The 21,394-nt window shown below is 38.9% G+C and overlaps 2 protein-coding genes across 8 annotated transcripts in view; one reads left to right on the top strand and one right to left on the bottom strand.

The window, feature by feature from the left end:
• The window catches only part of NBEA (neurobeachin), a 630,249-nt gene that overhangs the window by 423,573 nt on the left and 185,282 nt on the right, over nucleotides 1-21,394 (top strand). For all 7 annotated transcript variants that reach the window (XM_067713386.1, XM_067713385.1, XM_067713382.1 and 4 more), the window contains one exon: nucleotides 3,026-3,162. In XM_067713386.1, the coding sequence (XP_067569487.1) occupies nucleotides 3,026-3,162 (137 nt within the window). The remainder of the gene's footprint in view (nucleotides 1-3,025; nucleotides 3,163-21,394) is intronic.
• On the bottom strand, nucleotides 5,670-7,345 carry MAB21L1 (mab-21 like 1). Its single transcript, XM_067713360.1, has one exon. The coding sequence runs from the start codon at nucleotides 6,854-6,856 to the stop codon at nucleotides 5,777-5,779; it is 1,080 nt and encodes a 359-aa protein (XP_067569461.1). The 5' UTR covers nucleotides 6,857-7,345; the 3' UTR covers nucleotides 5,670-5,776.

Here is a 21,394-nt window from a genome sequence, read left to right as displayed (position 1 = left end):
GCCAGTTCTAAAAGGTAAATAAAATTATTTTTCCTTTAGTTACCACTTCAGATGGTAGAATTTTAAACTATTGTATGCAGCAATACAAGGGGAGGAGGTTTTGTCCCATCCATTTGTTTCACTGTCTTTTAATATCTGTCACCTTCTGTGTGTGCTTGAGGACATTGATATAATTTATCCTTTTATTGCCATAGTATTGATTAGAATGAATATATCTGTACTCATACCCCAACTCACTACACCAAACAGTTATGAGATTAAATTTGTACCTAGTTATCGTCTAGAACAGAATCTCCCAGCTCACCATCTCTCTGATATCTAGACATGCTGCCCTTTCTAAACTACTTTTATTTGGAAAGGGATCCAAGGTTTTCAAATAACAAAATCTTCCATATGGAAGATCTGCTGGTTTGTGATTATGCCTTATGTAAACATTTTAATATCGGATCCAGAGACTCCCCCAAAGGGGATTAAAACATAATCCCTCTCTGTATTGCTGTAGTGGATTAACTCTGTTCTCTCTGCGGCTAGTTTGCTCCCTGAAGGCTACAACAAAAAGACCCAGCGCTCCTTAAACATGCTATGGAATTGGAAGTTGTAATTGGAGATTTCCAAAGGACAAGGGTAAAAATGACACACTATTAAGGCTGAATATTTCATGAGTGTCTTTCTTAAAGAGGGACCAGTTCGAAGCCCTTTTATAAACCCCCAGAAAATCTCAATTCAATAGAATGAGATTGGAGTAAAATCAAAAGGAAAACGGGGTCGCCTTTCAGAAACGCAAACAGGTAGCGAAAATGTGCCCCCCGTTAAAAGTTCATGGAATTGTGAACGTAAAATTCGTAATCCTGTATATCTCGATAGATTAGTTTGTATGGCTTTGATAATGTGTATCATGATTTTTTATTTTTTTTCCAATTTGATTGGATATGTTAAATTATATTTTAAGAGAACGCAGCAGTTCGCCATTTTTAATGTTTTTGACCACTCATCGTCTCCAAATGCCAGAAATCTCTGTTAAACCAGAAATCACTAGCTTTCTGTGTTTAGAATGACGACTTTTCTGAGGTTTTATCAAGGCCCAACGATGTGTAAGAAGACACTTTGTTTCCGATGTGAATCAGGTCACCTTCTTTCTCACCTCACTCCAATCAAGAGTACACCTCCTGGATTTCTCCTGAAGGGAAATATGAAAAGTGGCATCCAGAGGAGCGTCCCGGTGGCTTAAGGGTTAAGGGAGCGGTTCGAACCGGCCCGAGCGTTGGGGGCTTCGGAGGGGGCGCGGAGGCAGGAGGCGCCGCAGAGCGCGCGCACAGACCCTCCAATAAACACAAAGGAGGGCCTGGGGAATAGAAACCCAAATCCACTTGTAATCGTACAAGAGATTCGGGCATAATTACTTGAGCAACCTAGATTAAGATTGATGAGCCTTTAAAGTGGCGCTTTAGATCGACCGCTTCGCCCTTTGGAAAGAAAAACCTTATGGAGCCGAGGTGGACCCCGACTCCGCTCGGCTCAGGCGGAAGCTACCCGCCCGAGACCCAGGCCGGGAGTCCGCGCGCCCGGGGGCCGGGCCCCCCGGAGCGGGCTCGTCGGGGATAGAAAGCCGTAAAGTCAAAGCAGGGGCTTGGCGTTAGCCTGACCCGGGCAGGCGGTCACGGTCGGCGGTGCGGGCTGACACTGACACAGCTTGCTCCATAGCCACCCGTTTAAGCGCGACAGCAGCCGACCGATTCCTCTCTGGTCCTCCCGCGGCAGAAACGCCCGGCTTTGTGCAGGACGGTCGTGGATTCGGTGTGTGCTGCTCCCTGGAAGCGCGAACTCCGCTGCAGTCCCCGCGCCGCCGGGCTGGGCCTGCTCGCTGCGGCCGGGGCGGTGGCGGTGCGAGCCGGTCTCCCCGCGAGGAGCCACCCGCCGGCGGGGGGGACGGGGGGGCCGGGCCTGGGCAACCGCAGGGGGCCTGCCTTTTCATTGCTTTCCTCCTGCTGTTACTGTGACTCATTTGTCTGCATTTGGGGGGGCGGGGGTGGAAGGGAATATGATGCACCCTTGCTACAGAAAAACAAATAACGTTTTTTTGATTTCTAAGTCTTTATTTTAAGTCGAGGGTAGAGAAGAATGTCCCCCCTTCGGGGAACCTTAAAGGAGCAGTTAAGTAATGCCACTTTGAATTAATATTCTAATATGTGAAATTTGTAATTTTCGACTTTAACTCAGATGGAGGGAATTCGAAGTCAGCGCCTTAGTGGGCACACTTTCTAAAACATTTCTTTTACTGAAGCTTAGTCTCTCTCGTCCCACAAGTTGAGAAACAACACTTTTCAAATGCTTTTCTGAGAATCGTTTTGTTCAAGTGTCTTACAATTTCATCATTTTTGACCTATGCTCGGTGAGAAAAGTCACTGCTACAGTTTTCTTTCTTTTCTGCATAAAAATGTATTTCATGTCCGTGTTTGCGCGTATATCGGTGTGCGGTGCGCCTTAGGATGTCGATATTAATCTGCCTGCAAGATGCAAACCCGTTAGCGGAGTGGAATTTATATATTAGACCCTATACCCCTTCACGTCCTCCCGCCCATCCTGGGGGGACGCTGCTGCCCAGAGGGACGGGGTTTTCACGGTGGCTGGTCTTTGGGGACGGCGCTGACTGCCCAGCGCAATCTCGGAACGCCGTTGATGCTCAGTGGAGAATCGGGGCCTTAAGAGAGTCCGTTCTGCACTTTTAAGCTGGTTAAGGTCAGCGCCTCACTAACCATGTAGGATTTCTAAGCAGAGGTTGCAGACTCGCTTACTGAAAGTCACTTATTCAATATTCTGATCTCTTGAGATTTTATAGAATTATTTGTCTCTAGTCTCGTTATAAGGTAGTGTGTAAAAGCTAAGCAGACTTATCTCAAGTGAAAGACATAATATAGACACTATTTTTTCAGTGCATATCTAAAACTAAAAGCCTGTGGTACCCTTCTGGGAGGGAGCGGGAGAGGGGCGCAGAGGCGCAGCCTGACTCCCGTACCCTCTCTTTCAGGCCCAGTTGTTCTCAGCACTCCTGCCCAGCTCATTGCTCCTGTGGTGGTGGCCAAGGGGACTCTTTCCATCACCACGACAGAAATCTACTTCGAGGTGGATGAGGATGATCCTGCCTTCAAGAAGATCGACACGAAAGTGAGTTTGAGTGATTCCGTGTACAGCACTGGTGGCTTTGTGGCAGGAAGTGGTTTTCAATTTTGCTTGGTTTTGAATGACAGTGGGGGAGGGGAGCACATTCTCATCCTTATAGAAAATAAAATGAATGAAATAACACATGCTCTATTTTATGGGATTGAAGAATATATTAACTTTAAATCCTGTATGCCAGAGCATGCACATTTTAACGGTCTCTCTGTGAGTGCCTTTGTGTACACTTCGGCAGATTTGGTAGTGAAGCCAATTGCTCCCAGGTTCCTGGGGTACAGCATCTCAGGCTCTCTGGGAAGACTGGGAAAGGTCTCATGACATTTCTTACTAAGATCACTTTTAATTTCCAAAAGTGTACATTGCAGTATGAATAATAATTCATTAAAAGGTTGTAAGAAAACTACAGAGCACATTTAGCTCTAAATTCATCTCCGTTATTACATCCAGTTTTCATCTCCTGAAATAAGAATGGGTTTTATATGTGATTTTAAGGGGAAGAGAAATCAATTATCTGAGAAGCTTTCATTTAAAATGTGTATACATAGTACATACTGGCGCTCAGATGTTTAAAGTTTGTATTCTTCTGTGGGTGTAGTGCCAGACAATATATATTCAGATGATTTGAAATGCATAAATATTTGTTTATTATATCTTATTTTGTAAATTTTAAAACCTGAGTATTCAACAGCTCTATACCTCTACAGTTCTTCTGAAATCAATTTTATTGTTGTTTTAACTTTTATATTATCATGCAATTTGTAAACTTTTTTCCTGAGGCTAAGAATTCAAGAACATAAGTGTCATGCTAGATAATCAAGCATCATTTTACAAAGATCTTCCTTTGAAGTATTTTTCAGAGGCAGTTCTCAAATAGCGAAAGGCAAATGCTCCCGTAGATCCAGAACCTTATTATTTATATTTAATTTATATATAGAAGTAAAGCATTCTAAAACACTATTTGTAGAGTAGCAATTGAAAGTCTAAAATGTACCCCCACCTGAGTTAACTAACTACCCTAAGGCCCACAGGTGATTAGCCCCTCCCGCACTTGTTGACTCTTAAAATACTCTGAGGGATAATCACAGGACTTCTTTAACTTCTAGCTGCAAAAGAATGGCATTTTGAAAATGAGTTTGAATGTAGTGCATATGATTTTAAATAATTTAAAATTTGTCTTTATGCTTTTATCATTGGCTTGCCCTATGAAGTAATAAGTAATTTTGGATTTCTGATTCATTTATTCTGCCAGTGGAACCCTTACTGCATAAAATAAGGCTTGGCATAAAATAGGTCAGAAATTATCTTCATTTCATTAGCGTAGTTAGTTTTCATATACAAATTTTAAAAGTTTTATTAGGATTTTGTTAAGTTCATTTCCTCTGAGTTGGTCTGATTTTTAACTCAGCAACCTTGACTGTCATGACATATTTCATCATTATATTATCAAAAATTCTACAAAAATATTAACCCAGAAGAGCAAGCTTTCAAAGGTAGATTTAAATTGCGTCTGTTGTAGAATGGACTAGTCTTATAAGTAAGTCAGAAACTGACAGTAGATCACTGTATTCTGTAGCTATACAAAAAGAGCTTTTCGCCAATATTTTAAGGTTTTATTTTTAATTATCTCATTAGCATATTTCTCAGAAGGTTTAAAATATTCAAGTGGGTTCAGTTTTCAAAGTGAAGCATTACATCTTTTGACAGGAAAACAATTTAAAGTGAGACACAACAACTTTTATTTTACTTCATTTATTAGCTTCTAATTAAATAAAAACCAGCAACAGAAATTAAAATCTAAATCACAAAAGTAATTATCCAGTGTATTTCAAGTGCATTTTTCAAATATATAATTCAGATATTCAAGCGTTATTATATAAGCTGAATTCAAATTTCTTTGAATATATTTAAATAACATTTCAAGTATATTTATGGAATGTTAGAAATAGAACAAGCAATATATTTGAAACAAAATGTAAACTTTTTAAAGTTCAGACACTTTCAAAGACAGAAAAAAGTACCAGGAGGAAATCTACCTTTAAATTATATCTTTGTTAGTGGAAAATGTCTGGAAGTATCCAAAATGGCCATTTAACTTCTATTCACCAAATCACAAAACACCAACATCCACACTTTCAAAGACAACGTGAGATCACAATATTTGTTACAAATTAAAATATACATTACACTTTCCTTCAGATGGCATATCCAAATCGTGTTTACTCACAGCCAGATGCACCTAAATCGCCAGGATTGCTATAATCCTTTGATGGTTAAGCAGTGTTCACTGTGGTCTTGCATTACAGCCAGGCTGTTTTCCGGGTGTTACTGTGTCCTTTTCAAGGGAGATACGAAATCCTTTGTAAAGAATTCTTCTAATACTTGTGAGTTTGGGGTGTTCTCCATCCGCTTTCCCTGCTTCTTTTTCTCCCCTTGCAGGGGTGGGTGAGATGATGCCTAAACGTTGTGTTAGTACTCCTTTTTAAGGAAGAGATTGTTTGCACTGTCCAGTGGAATATTAGATAGGAATCGAACAGGAAGTTTACACTTAATGAGAACTTTAAGAATAGTATAATCACATTTCGGCTCTCGATTCAATTGTCCTCTAAAGTTTTTCCAAACTTTTCGGGTTGGTCAGGATCTCTCTTGCCAGTCGCCACGTTTGTTTGGCAGCGTTCTCGAGAGCCGAGTGAGGTTTGCCTTGAAACAGATCTAAGTTCGGTAGGAAGTAGTGAGGACACCGCCGGCACTGCAGGCAGGAGATAAGTTGCAGCAAAATCCCGTTAAGCCGGTCACCCAGGCAAGACTCGTCCCAGTCCGACTCCCGGGGATGCTTTTCACACTCATAGGAAACCAGAGTCTTCATGTGGTAATTGTTCAGGGGCTGGCCTGGCAGTTCAAGGTGACGGTCCCGTAAGGTTTTGAGGATGGAGAGGCATTTCTTCCTGCAGCCCCCCATCTGCAGTCTGTTCTCTGCCTCCGCGAACTGCAGCACCCAGGCGTCGCTCTCGGCCGAGCTCTGCTTGCCGGCCAGGGAGTGGCACTCCTTGGACAGGAGATTGAACCCTTCCGCCTTGACCTCCGCCACCCGGTTGGGTCCCGGCCAGGGGATGTGGGGAAGTGGCCAGTGGGCAGCACTCCGGGGCCAGATCCCGGTGCATTTAAAAGCCGGGGTGATCTGCACCACGTACCTATCTCGGATTCTCAGTTTCACTTCGCTGGTGTCTGCCACCATCTTTACCACATCCCTGTAGCTACATTTGTCTACCGCTTGAGCCACCAGCGTCTGAAACCTGGACCGGATTTTGCGCGCCGAGAGGTAGCCGGAGGCGGTAATGAATTCCACCCAGAGGGACATGCTTCTCTTGCGCCCGTCGCTCAACTTCAACACCGCGCAGCCGGGCAGCGAGCCGTCGTCCACAAAGTTGAACACCCCCATTTGGTTAAGGTAAAGCACCACTTCAAATTCGGTGGGGGAGATGACCTCGAGGCCCTCGTAGCGATTGTCCATCTCGTTGAGAGAGCTGATGAACCGGGGCTCCTGCACTTCCACCTCCTTCAGGACGTCGGAAACTACTTTGCAGACTTCCCGGATAGTTTTGGCAATGGCAGCTTTCCTGGCTTGGCATTTTTCGTTGTAGTATTTATTCAGATGGTAGACCAGCTTGGCCTGGGCCGCGATCATGTTGGGGCAGAGATCCGGATTGTACACCGGAGTCTCGCAATAAGCTGTGGGATCCAATGCGGCTGCTAGAGCTGGAGCCAACTTCGGTGGAGAAACGGGCCGCCGCGCTCAGAAATGTATCAGAAACGTCTTTCCGAAGTGCTGCAGCGGTGGATTCCTAGCGCCGCTTTCCCCTTCCTTTTATCTTTGAGCCCAGCCGGTCTTAAAGTGAAAGGTTGTTCTCCCCCCTCTCTGTCTCTCTTCCTCTTTTAAAGAATCCTTGTGTGAGAGAAACACATGGAGAGATCACCTTCTCAGTCATAAAAACAAAAGTTGCGCTGAGACCCAGCAAGGCTCTTCCAGTAGTCAAAATAATCAACCCTTTCCGTATTTATTTACTCTTTCCCGTAATCATGGTGTGTGCAGGACTGTTAGTCAGATGGAGGAAAAGTGTGCTGAGTGTGTGTCGGGGGTGAGTGTGCGTGTGTATATGTCAGAAGAAGCTGCGGTTGGTTTGTCTAAGAGCCCAGATGCACTCGTGTGGAAATTATAAAGGCAGGGCCAGGCAGGCTGGCGGCCAATCGCCACTGGGCTCGTCACCACAGCCTCTGTCAGCTCCAGCCCGGCTAATTAATCCCCCCTCGTGGATAGAGGCACACAAACTAAAGGTGGGAGGCTGCTGCCGGGCAGAAAACCACCCAAGCCACCTAGACAGTTTTGGAGATCAAGAGGAATCTCTCAGCTTTGGTATTAATTGAAGCATATTGACGTTTTGAAAAGACTTGGCAAAGTGGTTCTCTTCTGTGCTTGAAAACCCTGCTTGTCTTTTTACTGAGGAAATGCAAATACAGGTGTACTAATGGTCATCCATCAATTGGTGAACTAGATGGGGTTTTCTAAAACAAAAGTCACTAACTTGCATTTAGAGGACGATCATTAATGCCTGTTAATCCTCGAGGTCTTTTTGAATGCAGGGTGGGAGTTTGCTCTTTCATGTATATGCAAGTTGGCTTTAGATGGACTAATACCTGTATAATTTTCTGGATGTTCTATGTTAGAATGATTTTTTTTAGATGTTATGCGGTGTTTTACCTATGTTTTCTCTCATTTGCAGTTGTTGAAAGGAATCTGAAAATTATTGCTGTTAGATATTGTCTACCTCAGTTTAAGTTAGGATGTTTCAAAAACGTTTAGTACACCCCTCCCCCCATCTGCAGTGCTCTTTGTACTTTGCCCAACATTATAACCAGGACACTAAGTTTTGTACGCATTGGCAGAAATATTTGTGCAGTAAACTATCTCTTTGATTCAGAGGTTATTTTAATGTGAGTTCCTAATGAGCTGTATTTTAATACGTGAAAATTCAGGAGAGATCATCTAACCTACTGGCAGATACCTAACCTGAAAATTTGTAGGTTTGGGGTTTCTGTCTTGTTTACAGATGCCTAATTAAGGGTATATCTCCTCTCCTAAGGGTCCTTAGTGGTCACCTGACAGTAGACTTCTGATTTTATACTATTTCATGTGACTTGATTAAGGGAAATGGTTAAGATTTTTAAAGAAAATTAATTTGCAGTCATCGGGGTTTTAAATTTAAGTATCATTCTTTGAGAGAAATCAACATTTCTAAATTTGGGAACCTTGAAAAAGGAGGGGGAAATGGATTTATGTAGAATATTATTTTTTCCTGGTGGTACCAACTGTGTCCTTAATGTACAGGAAATGGAAGAAATACTACTTAGGGGTTCTGTAGTTGTTTTTAAACCTAGGCAGATTTTTAATTCCCTACCTTTAATTTTGATGCCATCTCTTTCAAATTAAGAATATTTCCAGCAAAATCCTATAATTCCTGGAACAGGTTTGTAGGCACTTCCTTTCAGAGCCACTTGTAACAAGATTTTGTTCAGGGCTCCCTCTTTTTACTCAAGCTTTTGATTTTTTTTTTTTCTTCTTCTTTGCACAGGTACAGCATCATACTTTCTTGTTATCCAAGAGTGGGAGATTTCGATTTAGCTTAAAATAGTACATTAGATTCAGGGCTCACGGCATCCACCTACTCTGTTCCCCAAGAGCCTTTCATTCCCTTAGGAGCAGGGATTGGGCGCACCCGCCAGCCCCTCCCCACTTTGCCAGCGATGCGGGTGAACGCGTTGCTACCTTTTGGCAGTTGGAAGAGGAGGAAGAGGAGGCAAATCAGAGCCGGAGAACCTGCGGCCAAGAAGGCGAAGATGTGCCCTGGTCTCTGGGGAAAAGCCACCTCTGTCCCCACACAGTGCAGGTCCTGCGTGCTTCCCGCTGGTCCCCTCTCTCCGCTGCTCTACACTCCCGGCCCATCCTTCCTTCTTCTCTCTGCTGCATGTCCCATAGGCAGGCTTTGGTGTGTGTGCGTGCGTATGGGTTATTTTAAAACCCTACTTAATGTCCCAGGTTTCTCCACGTCCGCTCCAGGCCAGGTTCTCTGCCCTCGCGCCCCCCTGCCCGGCCGCCGCCCGGGCCCACGTGTGGTCGCGGCCGAGCCCGCGCTTTCTGGTCGCCGGCCGCGGGCCCCTGCGCCCCGCGCGCTCTTCCTTGGATTCAGGTCAGAGTGGCTCGGTAGAGACCTGGCCCCTCGATTTCTTGGGCCACCTGCAGGTGCCCCCGATTGTCGAGGAGGGGAGGCAGCCTGGGACGCAGAGGCCCCAGGGCCGTTCAGGGGACCGTGGCGCGGCCGTCCGGGTGGGTCTAACTGGAAGGACGCGAGGGGCGCCGGGCAGCCGCGCTGGAGCCAGGCGCGCAGGTGGCGCATCTTCGAGGCTCACTGTGCGGCTTAATTGGGTTAAAGCAAAGCTAAACGCCAGAGCACTTCGTGCAAACTAATTGGTGTAACCAGGGCCTTTTCACTAACGATTTGCACTTTGAAGAAGAAAATGGATGGTGAGAAAAGGACTAAGAAACTCGTTAGTCCTAGAGTGTTCCCGGGAAGTGAAGTCATTCGGTTTCAAGGACGCTGGGACTGTGTTTTGTGAGCTGATTCCTTCAGCACCCTTTACGCAGGGAGCTGACAGTGATTTACATAACATAGGATTCAGGCACCCGTCCTTATCACTGTGGGTGAACTGGGCGCCCTAGAATAATATTTCAGCGCAAGTAGCGCTTGTTGCTGCAACACAGTGATTTTCTATTACACTGAACACGTGAAACGAATTGCCTTCTGTAGCTGATCCTTTCAGCGATGTCAGGCACCTCTCATTGTTGAAGGGAAAATTAAACTATTCTGAGTGTGCTCTCTATCCCGTAATTTTTTGTTGTTGTTGTTGAAATGACCTACGGAGAATATACAGTACATTTTTGTGTAGTTCTGCTGATTTTCATCTAGGCTTTGGAAATAGACTTGTTTTGTGGGAGCAACTTATTTAACTATTTTATAGTAATTTTTAAAAAATATCATTTGGCCTATTGAACTAGTTATTTTATGATTGTGTAATACATGGAGATAGCTTAAAATCACTTCATTTACTTCTGTGAAGAGTTCATAAAACAACTCTAATGACACCAGTCTTAATTATATTATTTTTTTTTACTATAAATATAATCATAGTGGTTAGTACTAGAATGAAAGCTTGCGTGTGTCCCATGCTTTAGGATATAAATGCTTAATTGTTTTCATTGGTATGCTCTTCAGACATCTTTGACATGAGCTAATAATAGAATGATAATTGAAGAAAACTGACCTAATTGAAGGAAAAAACCCCAAGAATCTCAGGATTTAATGACAGTATGAGATGCTTACATTTGAATGGTATTTGGGATTGTAAGGTCTAACCGACTTGACTTTTCCATTCTATTTACTTAGTTTATTAGGAAGCCTCAATATATTTTTTTTAATACATCTTTACTGGAGTATAACTGCTTCACAATACTGCCCTAGCCTCTATCACACAACAAAGTGAATCAGTCATATGCATACATACATCCCCACATCATACATCCCCACTTCCCCTCCCTCGTGAGGTTCCCTCCCGCACTCCCTATCCCACCCCTCTAGGTGGTCACAAAGCACCGAGCTGATCTCCCTGTGCTATGCGGCTGCTTCCCACTAGCTGTCTATTTTACATTTGGTAGCTTATGTATGTCAAGGCTACTCTCTCCCTTCGTCCCAGCTTCCCCTTCCCCCCAACCCTTGTCCTCAAGTCCATTCTCTATATCTGCGTCTTTATTCCTGCCCTGCCACTAGGTTCATCAGTACCATTATTATTTATTTTTAGATTCCATATATATGCGTTAGCATACGGTATTTATTTTTCTCTTTCTGACTTCACTCTGTATGGCAGACTCTAGGTCCATGCACCTCACTACAAATAACTCAATTTTGTTTCTTTTTATGGCTGAGTAATATTCCATTGTATATATGTGCCACATCTTCTTTATCCATTCATCCGTCAATGGACATTTAGGTTGCTTCCATGTCCTGGCAATTGTAAATAGTGCTGCAATGAAAATTGTGGTACATGTCTCTTTTTGAATTATGGTTTCCTCAGGGTATATGCCCATTAGTGGGATTGGGCAGCCTTGATTTAAAATGTGCAATTATGAAAAAAATTGGAGAAAGTCACAAGCATACCATTATCATAAATTTTAGGAGTATTAATGCATATAAAATGATTAACTATTGTGATCCTTAACACTTTCAAGCATTCAAAATAACAATGGCAAAATAATTTTTCCTGAAGTGCTAATTGCTAGGTAACTTATCCCTCCCTTCTGTAAACCTACATAATTTATATGAGACACAGAAAGTAATGTGCAAATAGGCACCTCATTAGGTTAAAGAAAAACTCTATTATGTTGAGAAATGTAGGAATGCAAGGTTTCTGTGTTTTAAAAAAACTAATTTAAATGTGAATTGCCTGTTCATGAATTTAAGCAATTGTGACCTTTCATCTGGAAAAATGTATCTGTTAGTTAGAGGATATGTATGCACACACATGTTAAATGCTCACATAGATATTGTTTTATGTTTTTTCATTATCTGCTGGCTGCTATTCTATTCACAGGTATTCATGAATTTAAAGTTTTATTTTTTTAATATGTGCTTATTACACTGGGGAGATGAAAAGAATATGAAGTTGAGTTTATTAAATTATTTATCCCTACTGCTGGAGTGGCTTTGAAGGCTCATTGTACGCATCTGATTTCTGCCCCCGTCTTCTCTTTTTTAAATGCACCCGGGCTATTTCATCTGTTTCATTCTGCCAGGCACAATATATTTCTTCTTTTACACTAGAGAAATTAAAGACAGATATTTGTGCAGGGTTTTCTTTATGTGTCACATTAAATAAAGTAAAATAGAGGGAGTTTTTCTGGTAATCTAACTTGATGGCATCTATACCTTTCTTCCTGTTGTGACTCCTCGTATAAGACCGCCTAAAACAAAATAGCTTGAAAGCTTCCAGAGTTTCAATGAGTTCTTACAATAATTATTTCATATTTTAATATCAGGTTTATGACAAAGTAGAGCAGAGAATTGAGGTCACTGTTTGCACAATTTAAACCCTATTTTATTTCTTTAACCAGAGCATCCTGATAATTGTGGTTAAGTTTTTAAAATTATTTTCTTAATTCTTCACTTGAATGTTCAAGACTGTTGCCTCAGTTTTCCTCATCCCCCTAGTACATGATAATATAGTCACGTTGGTAGTAAGGAATTCTTTTTTTGTTTTCCTACAGTGTTGCTTAGTAAATTTGTTATTGGTATTAATAAATGTTGAAAAGAAAGTAACTTTGAGATTAAAAATGGAAATTGGAAGGGTACTTTACAAGAATTATCACCACTGCTAGATTTGCAGATTTGAGGTGATTCTGGATAACTCTGGCCAGAACCTTTCTTTTGGTAGAAAAAAGAAATTTAAAGCCTGGGTTATTTAGATAATTGTCTCTCTTTCCTCACTTCATTTGAATGTATACACAGCGGTGCAGGATATTTTAAGTTGCATCTGTAAACTAACAAATTTGAGGGACAAGGTTGTCAACCGAAAGATTTTCTTATTCTTCACAATCATTCGTGATCTCTAACCCTTTCCAAACATTTAAGGATATTGGGGTCAATCAATCATTTGTTGAGTATTATGGCGGAAGTATTGATTCCAGTATTCCAATTCCCCGCTGACCCTTTAGAAAGTCACTGTTATCTTTATAATCTGTAAAATTTAAATTCATTTTACTAGATTTCAGCTTATGTTTTTAATTTGGATATTATAGACATATTGTGACAGGATAAATGGGCTCATGTGATTCTTTTCTACATGAATATATGAAAACTAGGTATTCCTTAACCCATTACTAACATGGATTTATAGACTTTTGCGTATATGACTACATCTTTAGTACTCTTAGTACGGTACAGTTTTATTGCACTTAGAGAAAACAATGGAATCAGATGTGATTAGTGTCTGTTAATCTGTACGTCTGTAGTGGGTCATCCAGGACTGAATAGCTCTCATTACTGTCCCAGACGCTGTGTGATTAAGCCACTGAAAATGTTCCACGTAACCTTGAGACTAGAGTACAGAATGTAGATAATCAGCTTCCAGTGACTACATGTCTAAAGTAACATTTCCTATTCCTAATTTACAGTTTCAGAGCTTATTTTTTAATGAGCAAAGCAATTCCTCTAAGCTAGGATTTATTTTTTTAATGATCAGTAACTGGAGTAAGTAATAATTTAAAAGGATAATTACACTAATAAAAACCTATTACCTTTATCACATATATTATATGCAATAAAATAAATACTTTATAGAAAAAGATGGAAATCTGTTTATGAATAGGAATTTCCTTTATAACTTCACATATAGTTACAGATTATAAACATTTTCTGAGAATAGATCACCTAAATAATATTTAATTTCCACTTATGTATGATTATTTTCACGATTCTAATAATACATTTCAGTGTACCTATGTGTACTATTTCTTGAAAGTGCAATTTTCCCATATGATTTGTCAAAAATGTCAAGTCAAAAGTACTAATAAGTTAATACTTTTTAATCTAGATATGTTTGTTTATTTTATCTTAACATCTAGATCAAATTAAAAGCATGAAGAGCGTAAAGAGTTTGTAAGACATAGTGTCTCTGAAAAAAACTTGTGAACTCAGTGGAAAAAAAAGGTATAGATTTATTATTTTATTTTTATGTGAAATCTATTTATTATTAAAGTCAGGTTCATTATGTATGTTTTGCATACACTACTGATATAGTCTATGATTTTTCAATGTGAATGTTCCAGTCTATGAATTCTGACAAATGTGTACAGTCATGTAACATCTGGGACATAGAACACTTCCATGGGCACAAAAACAGTTTCCTCATGCCCCTATTTTATTTTTTAATTTGTAGATGTTATGATTCATTTATAAGTGGGTGTTTTAGTTTTACATCCAAAAAACTTCAGACTATAAGCACCTTTAGTTATTCCCCTAGAACTTACTATTTTATCATGCTTCTAATTTAAGACCAGTTTTAATCAGAGAGCACCAAAGTAGAGGCAAAATGTAAAATGCTACTTCAGATGTACAAGCAATAGGTTCACAGTTTTTATTTTACATGAAAGTTGTTTCATTTCAATATGTGACATTAAATGCTTGGTAAAGGATTCATTTTCAAAGGAACTGGTAATATTTGTTATGCTCTCATGAATAAATGTATTAGATTTAGGAATATAGTTTACAGTTTGCACATCAAAATACATATTAAGAAACGGGTGTTCCTCATGTAAGTTAGCAATATTTGTAATGTTACTAGCTTTATGTCATTAGAGAAATAAATCTCCTCTCAGTATTTAAGTTACAGTTTATTTTACATTTTCAGTAAATTAATCCTCCCTTTGAATGGTGGGGGGGGGACAAGGCCAAGGAGTTTATTAGAGCTAATATTAATTAATATATACACATTCTTGGAACATATGCTTCGAATCCTAATTTTGTATAAATATACATTGTCATTTAAATTTAGATGGTTATAAATACTACAAACGAAGAATTCTTAAATTGTAGTAGTGCAAACATATTCATTGATAATGAAGCCCTTTCAAGTATTTTGCCTTTTTACAACTTGGAATAGTACAACTAGTCTTCTCTTTTCTTCCTCCAAGATATAAAAATACAAAATTATTTAAATGCTTTCTGTTATATATTTTTATTTGGCAATTATAATAGGAATTTTAATGTTATGCATGCTTACAGGCCTATTAAGAGAAGTTATTGTTGTCTTAATAATCTTAAGCCATTTTTAGGAAGTACACTCTTTTTATGGTTTGCAAAATAGCCTGTGCATGCAGGCTGTATGTACACACACACACACACACACACACACACACACACACACACACACACACACACAGTGTTTCAGATAGTAAAAGATTGAATTGGCCTCTATACATTTTTTACGTTAACCTGTTAAAAGGAAACATCCACTAAATATAGGATTCTTGTCGCCACCAGGATTTAATATCACATCTGCCAGATTGTTCTGTAATAACCCTTACAGTTTTCAATAATACCTTAAGAGATTGCAGCTAAATGGATTTTTAAAGTAGTAATAACTGGAAGTTCCAACAGTATTTATCCAGTCATATATACTATGGCAGTTTTGAATGTCATGAGCTTTTAATTGCAAAATTGAGAAGTTTAAACATTACTTGTCATTCTGTCCATACAAGTAAAAATATATTGCTCAGTCACTCACATACATCATATGCATGTGTATACATAAAAACGCCTTCACTTACTTAAAACTGTTTTCACGTTTTTTGCAACAGGCCAAGGTTAAATTTTTTGCAGTGTGAACCTGTATTTGATAAGCGAATTGCATAACTCACTGGGGGGGCAGGGAAGTGTGGGGTTTTTTGGTTTGGGTTTTTTGTTGTTGTTGTTGTTTTTTCCCCTTTTACTAGCAAATTCAGTTCTTCATTTGTTTTGCCCTCCACGCTGCATTAGCACAGTTTTCCCCTGTGTGCATCTGCCAGTGTACAATTTAGCCACGGGCATCTGTAGACCTTGTGGTGATCAGTATTGCAGGCAAAAGCCATATGTGTTTAAATAAAAAAAAAAAAATCTCTTTATTTCATTTGCTGTTTTAACTGGATGGATAACTTTTGTGCCTCAAGACAGAAGAAGAAAAAATACAGAAATAATTAATTGCCTCTATTCTTGAGGCAGTTTCCTTTCCCCCTCCAGTATGGAATGCTTGTCAGCTTTCCTGATGAATGACTGCATGTATTTGCATAGATTTTACATTAACACAAAAATTAGTTTTATTTGTGGAAAACTAGTTTACATAATAATATAAAACCTAGTGTTATTGATTATGTTTCCAAGCATTGATGATTTTCTAAAGGGATTGTAGTCTTATTTTTCAAAGATCTGATCAGCCTATTTCTTAATTTAAACTTTCTTTTGCTTTATATAGTTTTGCACTATACGTAAAAATGTTAAAATTTGAAAAAATATTTTCTAGATATATTAACCACTGCTGTTTCAGATCCGTGGTGGGTAGCACTCATTTGGTAAAAAGATTCTGATTTTAAACTTTTGCCGAGGAATATTTTTAAATACACATTATCAACTACATACACCTCCAACAGTTGGCAGATTGCATCTGTGCCAATGATTTTAATTTTCATATTCATGTCATCAAAAGGATGTGTACTATATTGAGTGTGTGTACTTGAGTTCACTCCTGAGACATTATGCATTGTTTACAACCGAATTTAAAATATATCTGAGAACTATCCTTTCTATCTTCAATCTGTTTCCTTAAATGTACTTAATCAATTGATCACCCTAATGCAGCCTTGAAAAAAAAAAAAAAACGCTCTGCTGGAGCTATTTGGGTGCTGAAAACAATTCTCCTTCTCTGAGTGGTAGGCAGTAGATATTTATTCATACTGTAATCTGGCATCTTGTTGTCGAGAGGCAACCTGCTAATTATGTGCTATCATTGTATTATCCATGTTATGGAAAATCCAAATATGTTCACTGTTGTTAGTTAGATCACAAAGCTTTTCATAAAATATGCTTGATCCTCAAGAAACCTACTACACTTAATGGCAACCTAAACCAAGAGTGTCTCTGCTACTCCTTGATTCTGGGACACCCTGGGTGCCAGCTGTCACAGCTCAGCTAATGATGACAAATGCCCCTCTCTATGCAGATTGCGGAGCTTGCAGGCTGCTGTGAAAGGCAACCAGATTACCTTTCTTCAGATAGTAACTTAACCTTTTAAACTCATGTCAGAATAAAATCATCAGCTGTGATAGTTTCAATATCTGTGTCTTTAAAAACAAAAAACCAGAACAATATCAAATTACACTGACTTTTTAAAAAAATGTTTCCAATTTTTGTAATTTATATTGCTTTACCATTGAATGCTATAATCTTCTTAAATCAGAAAGTCTAGGAAAGATATACGTCACAACCACACTAGAGTGTGTATTTGAACGCTGAATATAAGTCAGGTAGTGTGAATTATTGAGAAAATTATCCAGATTGTTTGGGCGAGAAAATAGGCTGGTGAAATTTTGAGGGAATTTTTTTTTTTTTTCCTTCTCTTCAGCTGCGCCGTAAAGCCTCTGTTCTCCTGCTATGTGTATAGGCCCAGCCTGTTCCAAATAAATGGTAAATTATTTCTTTAAAATTCTATGGATTATTCCAAAATGATTTAGGGGGTAGTTGTTTACTGATGATAGTTTTCTCTATTTTCAAACTTGAGCTTTTGTTTTAAGTTGTTAATTTGTGCTGTAGAAATTTGTTATTATATTATGATCCATATACTATACAGATTATCATATACTACACAGATTATTTAAAACATTAATGAACGCTGTTAGCCATAATGTAATACAGGGAGATAAGTGGCCTTAATTATTAAATGAGGTAATACTTTACAATTGCAACATTCTTTTTGATTTACAAAAGACTTTTATATGCATTTATTCATTTGATACTTAAAATTCTGTGAGTTGAGAGATGGGTGATAAGGAAAGGGGACCAGTACTTAATGAGCATTTAATTTCCTTCAATCCTCACAAGTAGTATTAGTTCACATTTACAAATAAAGAGACTGACGTTTAGAAAGGTTAAATGTCTTACCAAGGGTCACAAAAGTAATTGCAAAACTAGGTCTGTCTGACTGTGACTCCTGTTGGCACTATAGTATCTAGACTGTATATTGCAGAGCTGTATGTTTATGTGTAAGTATGTATGCATGAGTGCACACATACGTGTCTTGTCTACACCCAGAAATAACTTTAGCAACTGCTACTAGGATGTAAGTGTTATTCTGAAAAGAAACTATGGGCTTACATTTACATTAAGAGTATGATTGATGAGTTCTAAAGATTGCATTCTTTACAGGAGGTTTTTAATTAAGTAAATGTTGAGACACTTTTTATGTTATCAATTTTTATTTTATAATAATATATTGATCTATCTCATAGGGAGAAACTACTTAGGATATATACATATACTATTTAATAAATATCAAATTGGACTAATTCACCTACAGAACCACTTCATTGCAAAACCTAAGTTTAATGGGATATACCTCTTTAAAAATGATGAGAAATAATTCTTCCACAATTACTTGAAGTATCTGTATACTTTTTTTATACATACAGTTTTACTCTGTGACATTAATGAGTTGTATAAGCCATAATGCTATACATCTTAGCTCAAGACACATCAAAAACTCCCTTTTATCCTGAATTTAAATACAGTCATTTCCAAGAAAGCTATCTGAACACCAACTGTTTTTATGCCTCGCTAAACTTTTCTTTGGTACAGATACTACAGTATAAGGATTTTTATCAGTGATACATCTATTATGTTATAAATGCTTTACCTTTATGTATTTTAGTTATAGAATTATTTATAATTACTAGTCAGTACTAATGCTTAATACGTTGTGAGTATTCCCCTGTATATAGAAACTATAAAGAATTTATAGTGAACATTTTATTTAAATGTACCAAGCAGTTAGTGCTAGGAATTGCAAACTAATTCTACCTCATATGAAGACATTTTATGTCACAGCAGGAGAAGACTTTAGAGGAGAATGTAATGCAAGCCTCCTCATTAACTGTCTGGATCTTCTCTTTGACATTCCTAAGGAATGCTCATCCAGCCTCTGTTTTTATCCCCATTGATGAGAAATTCATTATCTACTCAGATGGATACTTGCACGTACAGACAGTTCTAATTGTTTAGAAAAGCTCTTCCTAATACTGAAATAAAAGTCTCTTTTTGACACTTTCACCTTTTGGTGCCGTCTGTATAGACTTGCCCCTTTAACAGAAATAAGTCCATTAAATTCAGAATTTAAGATATCAAATTGAGGGAATTCCCTGGCGGACCAGTGGTTAGGACTCCGCGCTTCCAGTGCAGGGGGCATGGGTTCGATCCCTGATCGGGGAACTAAGATCCTACATGCTGAATGGCGTGGCCAAAATAAATAAATAATTGAATAAATAAATCTTTCTATAAAAAAAATAAAAGACCTTAAAGTGATCTTTCCAGTCTTTAAAAAAAAATGATACCAAATTGAATACGCTCTGGCCTTTTAGACGTCACACCTACAGCACGTCGTCATTCAGGATCCATTCTTGTACATCATTTCCTTCAAGTGTGGTGCCTAGAATTCATAACTCCCAAAGTGGACTGGAGAATGCAGAGTAGAGAAAGGCCTCTGTGAAGCAAGGCTGTTATTCCCTTTTTGGGGGAACCTCCGTAACCCTGTTGACAGTTGCTAAGCTGCGTGTCAACAAATATCTCATCTGTTTAAACATATGTTACTGGGGTCCTAAGTACATGACTTCTTTTAATTTATCCAGCTCATTTTATCTTACTATTTTTAGCTATTTTTTCCATGGTTTGACTTACAATAAGTTGTGTGTTATTGTTTTGAATATGAATTAACAAGCATAACAATTCTTTCTTAAAATTTGCCCTAGGCCACACATACAACATCCATAGCCGAACAGAATTTAGTTACAGTGAACTCACTGTTTTTGCTCAGCCTGGGTATACTAAGAGGTTGATCTACTTAATAAGGTCTGTGGATAGATTTTTTTTTTTTTTTTTTTTTTTTGCGGTACGCAGCCCTCTCACGGTTGTGGCCTCTCCCGCTGCGGAGCACAGGCTCCGGACGCGCAGGCTCAGCGGCCATGGCTCACGGGCCCAGCCGCTCCGCGGCATGTAGGATCTTCCAGGACCAGAGCACAAACCCATGTCCCCCGCACCGGCAGGCGGACTCTCAACCACTGAGCCACCAGGGAAGCCCCGTGGATAGATTAAATCAATAGATTACATAGTCCACAGCCTTTGGATAGTTGTGTTTGTTTGTTTGTTTGTTTGTTTTGCCAAACACTTGAAATTCTAATACTAGTTTTTCATGCCTTATCAAAATATATATCTAATAACCCCCATTTTATATTAAGTTCATACTTTACATATTTTGACATATTTATCAATTTTGCTTTGTCAACAAAATTTTTGTCTACAGATGGAATCTATAAGTTTCCTAAATGTATTTTACTGTGAGTTATAAAAAAATATATATCTATTAATTTTTTGGTGAGTGTGTTATTTTAAAGCCTTAAATTTCTCTAAGTATAGGCACAGGTTTTTGTTTACCAACTTTTTTTTTCCCACATGAGGATATTTTATTAATACTTTACTTACTATTGCTGTGACATCTAGGCAATAAAACAGAAAGACAGCCTGCCTCCGATTTAGCTTTCTTGCAGTTTGTGTCTTGAATGGAGAATAAGAAAGTCCAGTGCTTTTACAAAAGAAACGTTCTCAAGTGCAGAGCTGCCCCATCTGTTTCATCTGGTGGCTTATGCAATAAGGTGTTATCACATGAATCTAAATGCACAAGCAGTTGTTTTATGAACTCTTTCTGTGCTTTGAGGAGTTTATAAGTTGCCTGCTCTATTGTGTGTCGGTCCCAGCTGACCCAAGTGCATTCTGCTGAGCATATTTGGGGGATAATTAGAACTAATGAAGCCCAGAACACAGCTAATTCTCTAAATGATTTATTCTCATGCTCTTGTCTGATTCCAAAAAATTCTCCAAATCATAATCTCTGCATTGTGTTAATACAGCTACTCTATTTTTGTCTATTTGATGGACATTAAAAATAAATCGGGTATTTGAAATGCTAAGAAACATGTTTCAGAGTAGAAGTTTGTATTATTTGTTAGTCCCCAGCATTGAGTGGAATGCCATTTCTTGGCCGTCTTTTGTTTTGTTTATATCTCAGTATATTTATGGTGCCTGTGAGTAGATAATAGGATTGAAAACATCAAGTGATAACAGCCTCTTAAAAAAATGCACCACTGGGAAATAAAACCCACAAGTAAAATAATGGAAAATCATTAATGGAAGATTCCTATGTTTGAATTAGATTTCCCAAGGAAATCAGAAGATTTTTAAAAATCCTTATGAATAGCCTTCGTGTTTCATTAATATGGCTTCACTGTACCAGCGTTGTTGAGAATGACATTTCTCTACATGCCCTC

This window comes from Pseudorca crassidens, chromosome 18 (assembly GCF_039906515.1).
Source record: "Pseudorca crassidens isolate mPseCra1 chromosome 18, mPseCra1.hap1, whole genome shotgun sequence".
In the NCBI taxonomy this organism is placed as follows: Eukaryota; Metazoa; Chordata; class Mammalia; order Artiodactyla; family Delphinidae; genus Pseudorca; species Pseudorca crassidens.
This window is presented reverse-complemented; position numbering and strand designations above follow the sequence as displayed.

Coding starts and splice junctions, on each gene's coding strand:
- MAB21L1 (XM_067713360.1), bottom strand. CDS start 6,856: ATGATCGCGGCCCAGGCCAAGCTGGTCTACCATCTGAATAAATACTAC.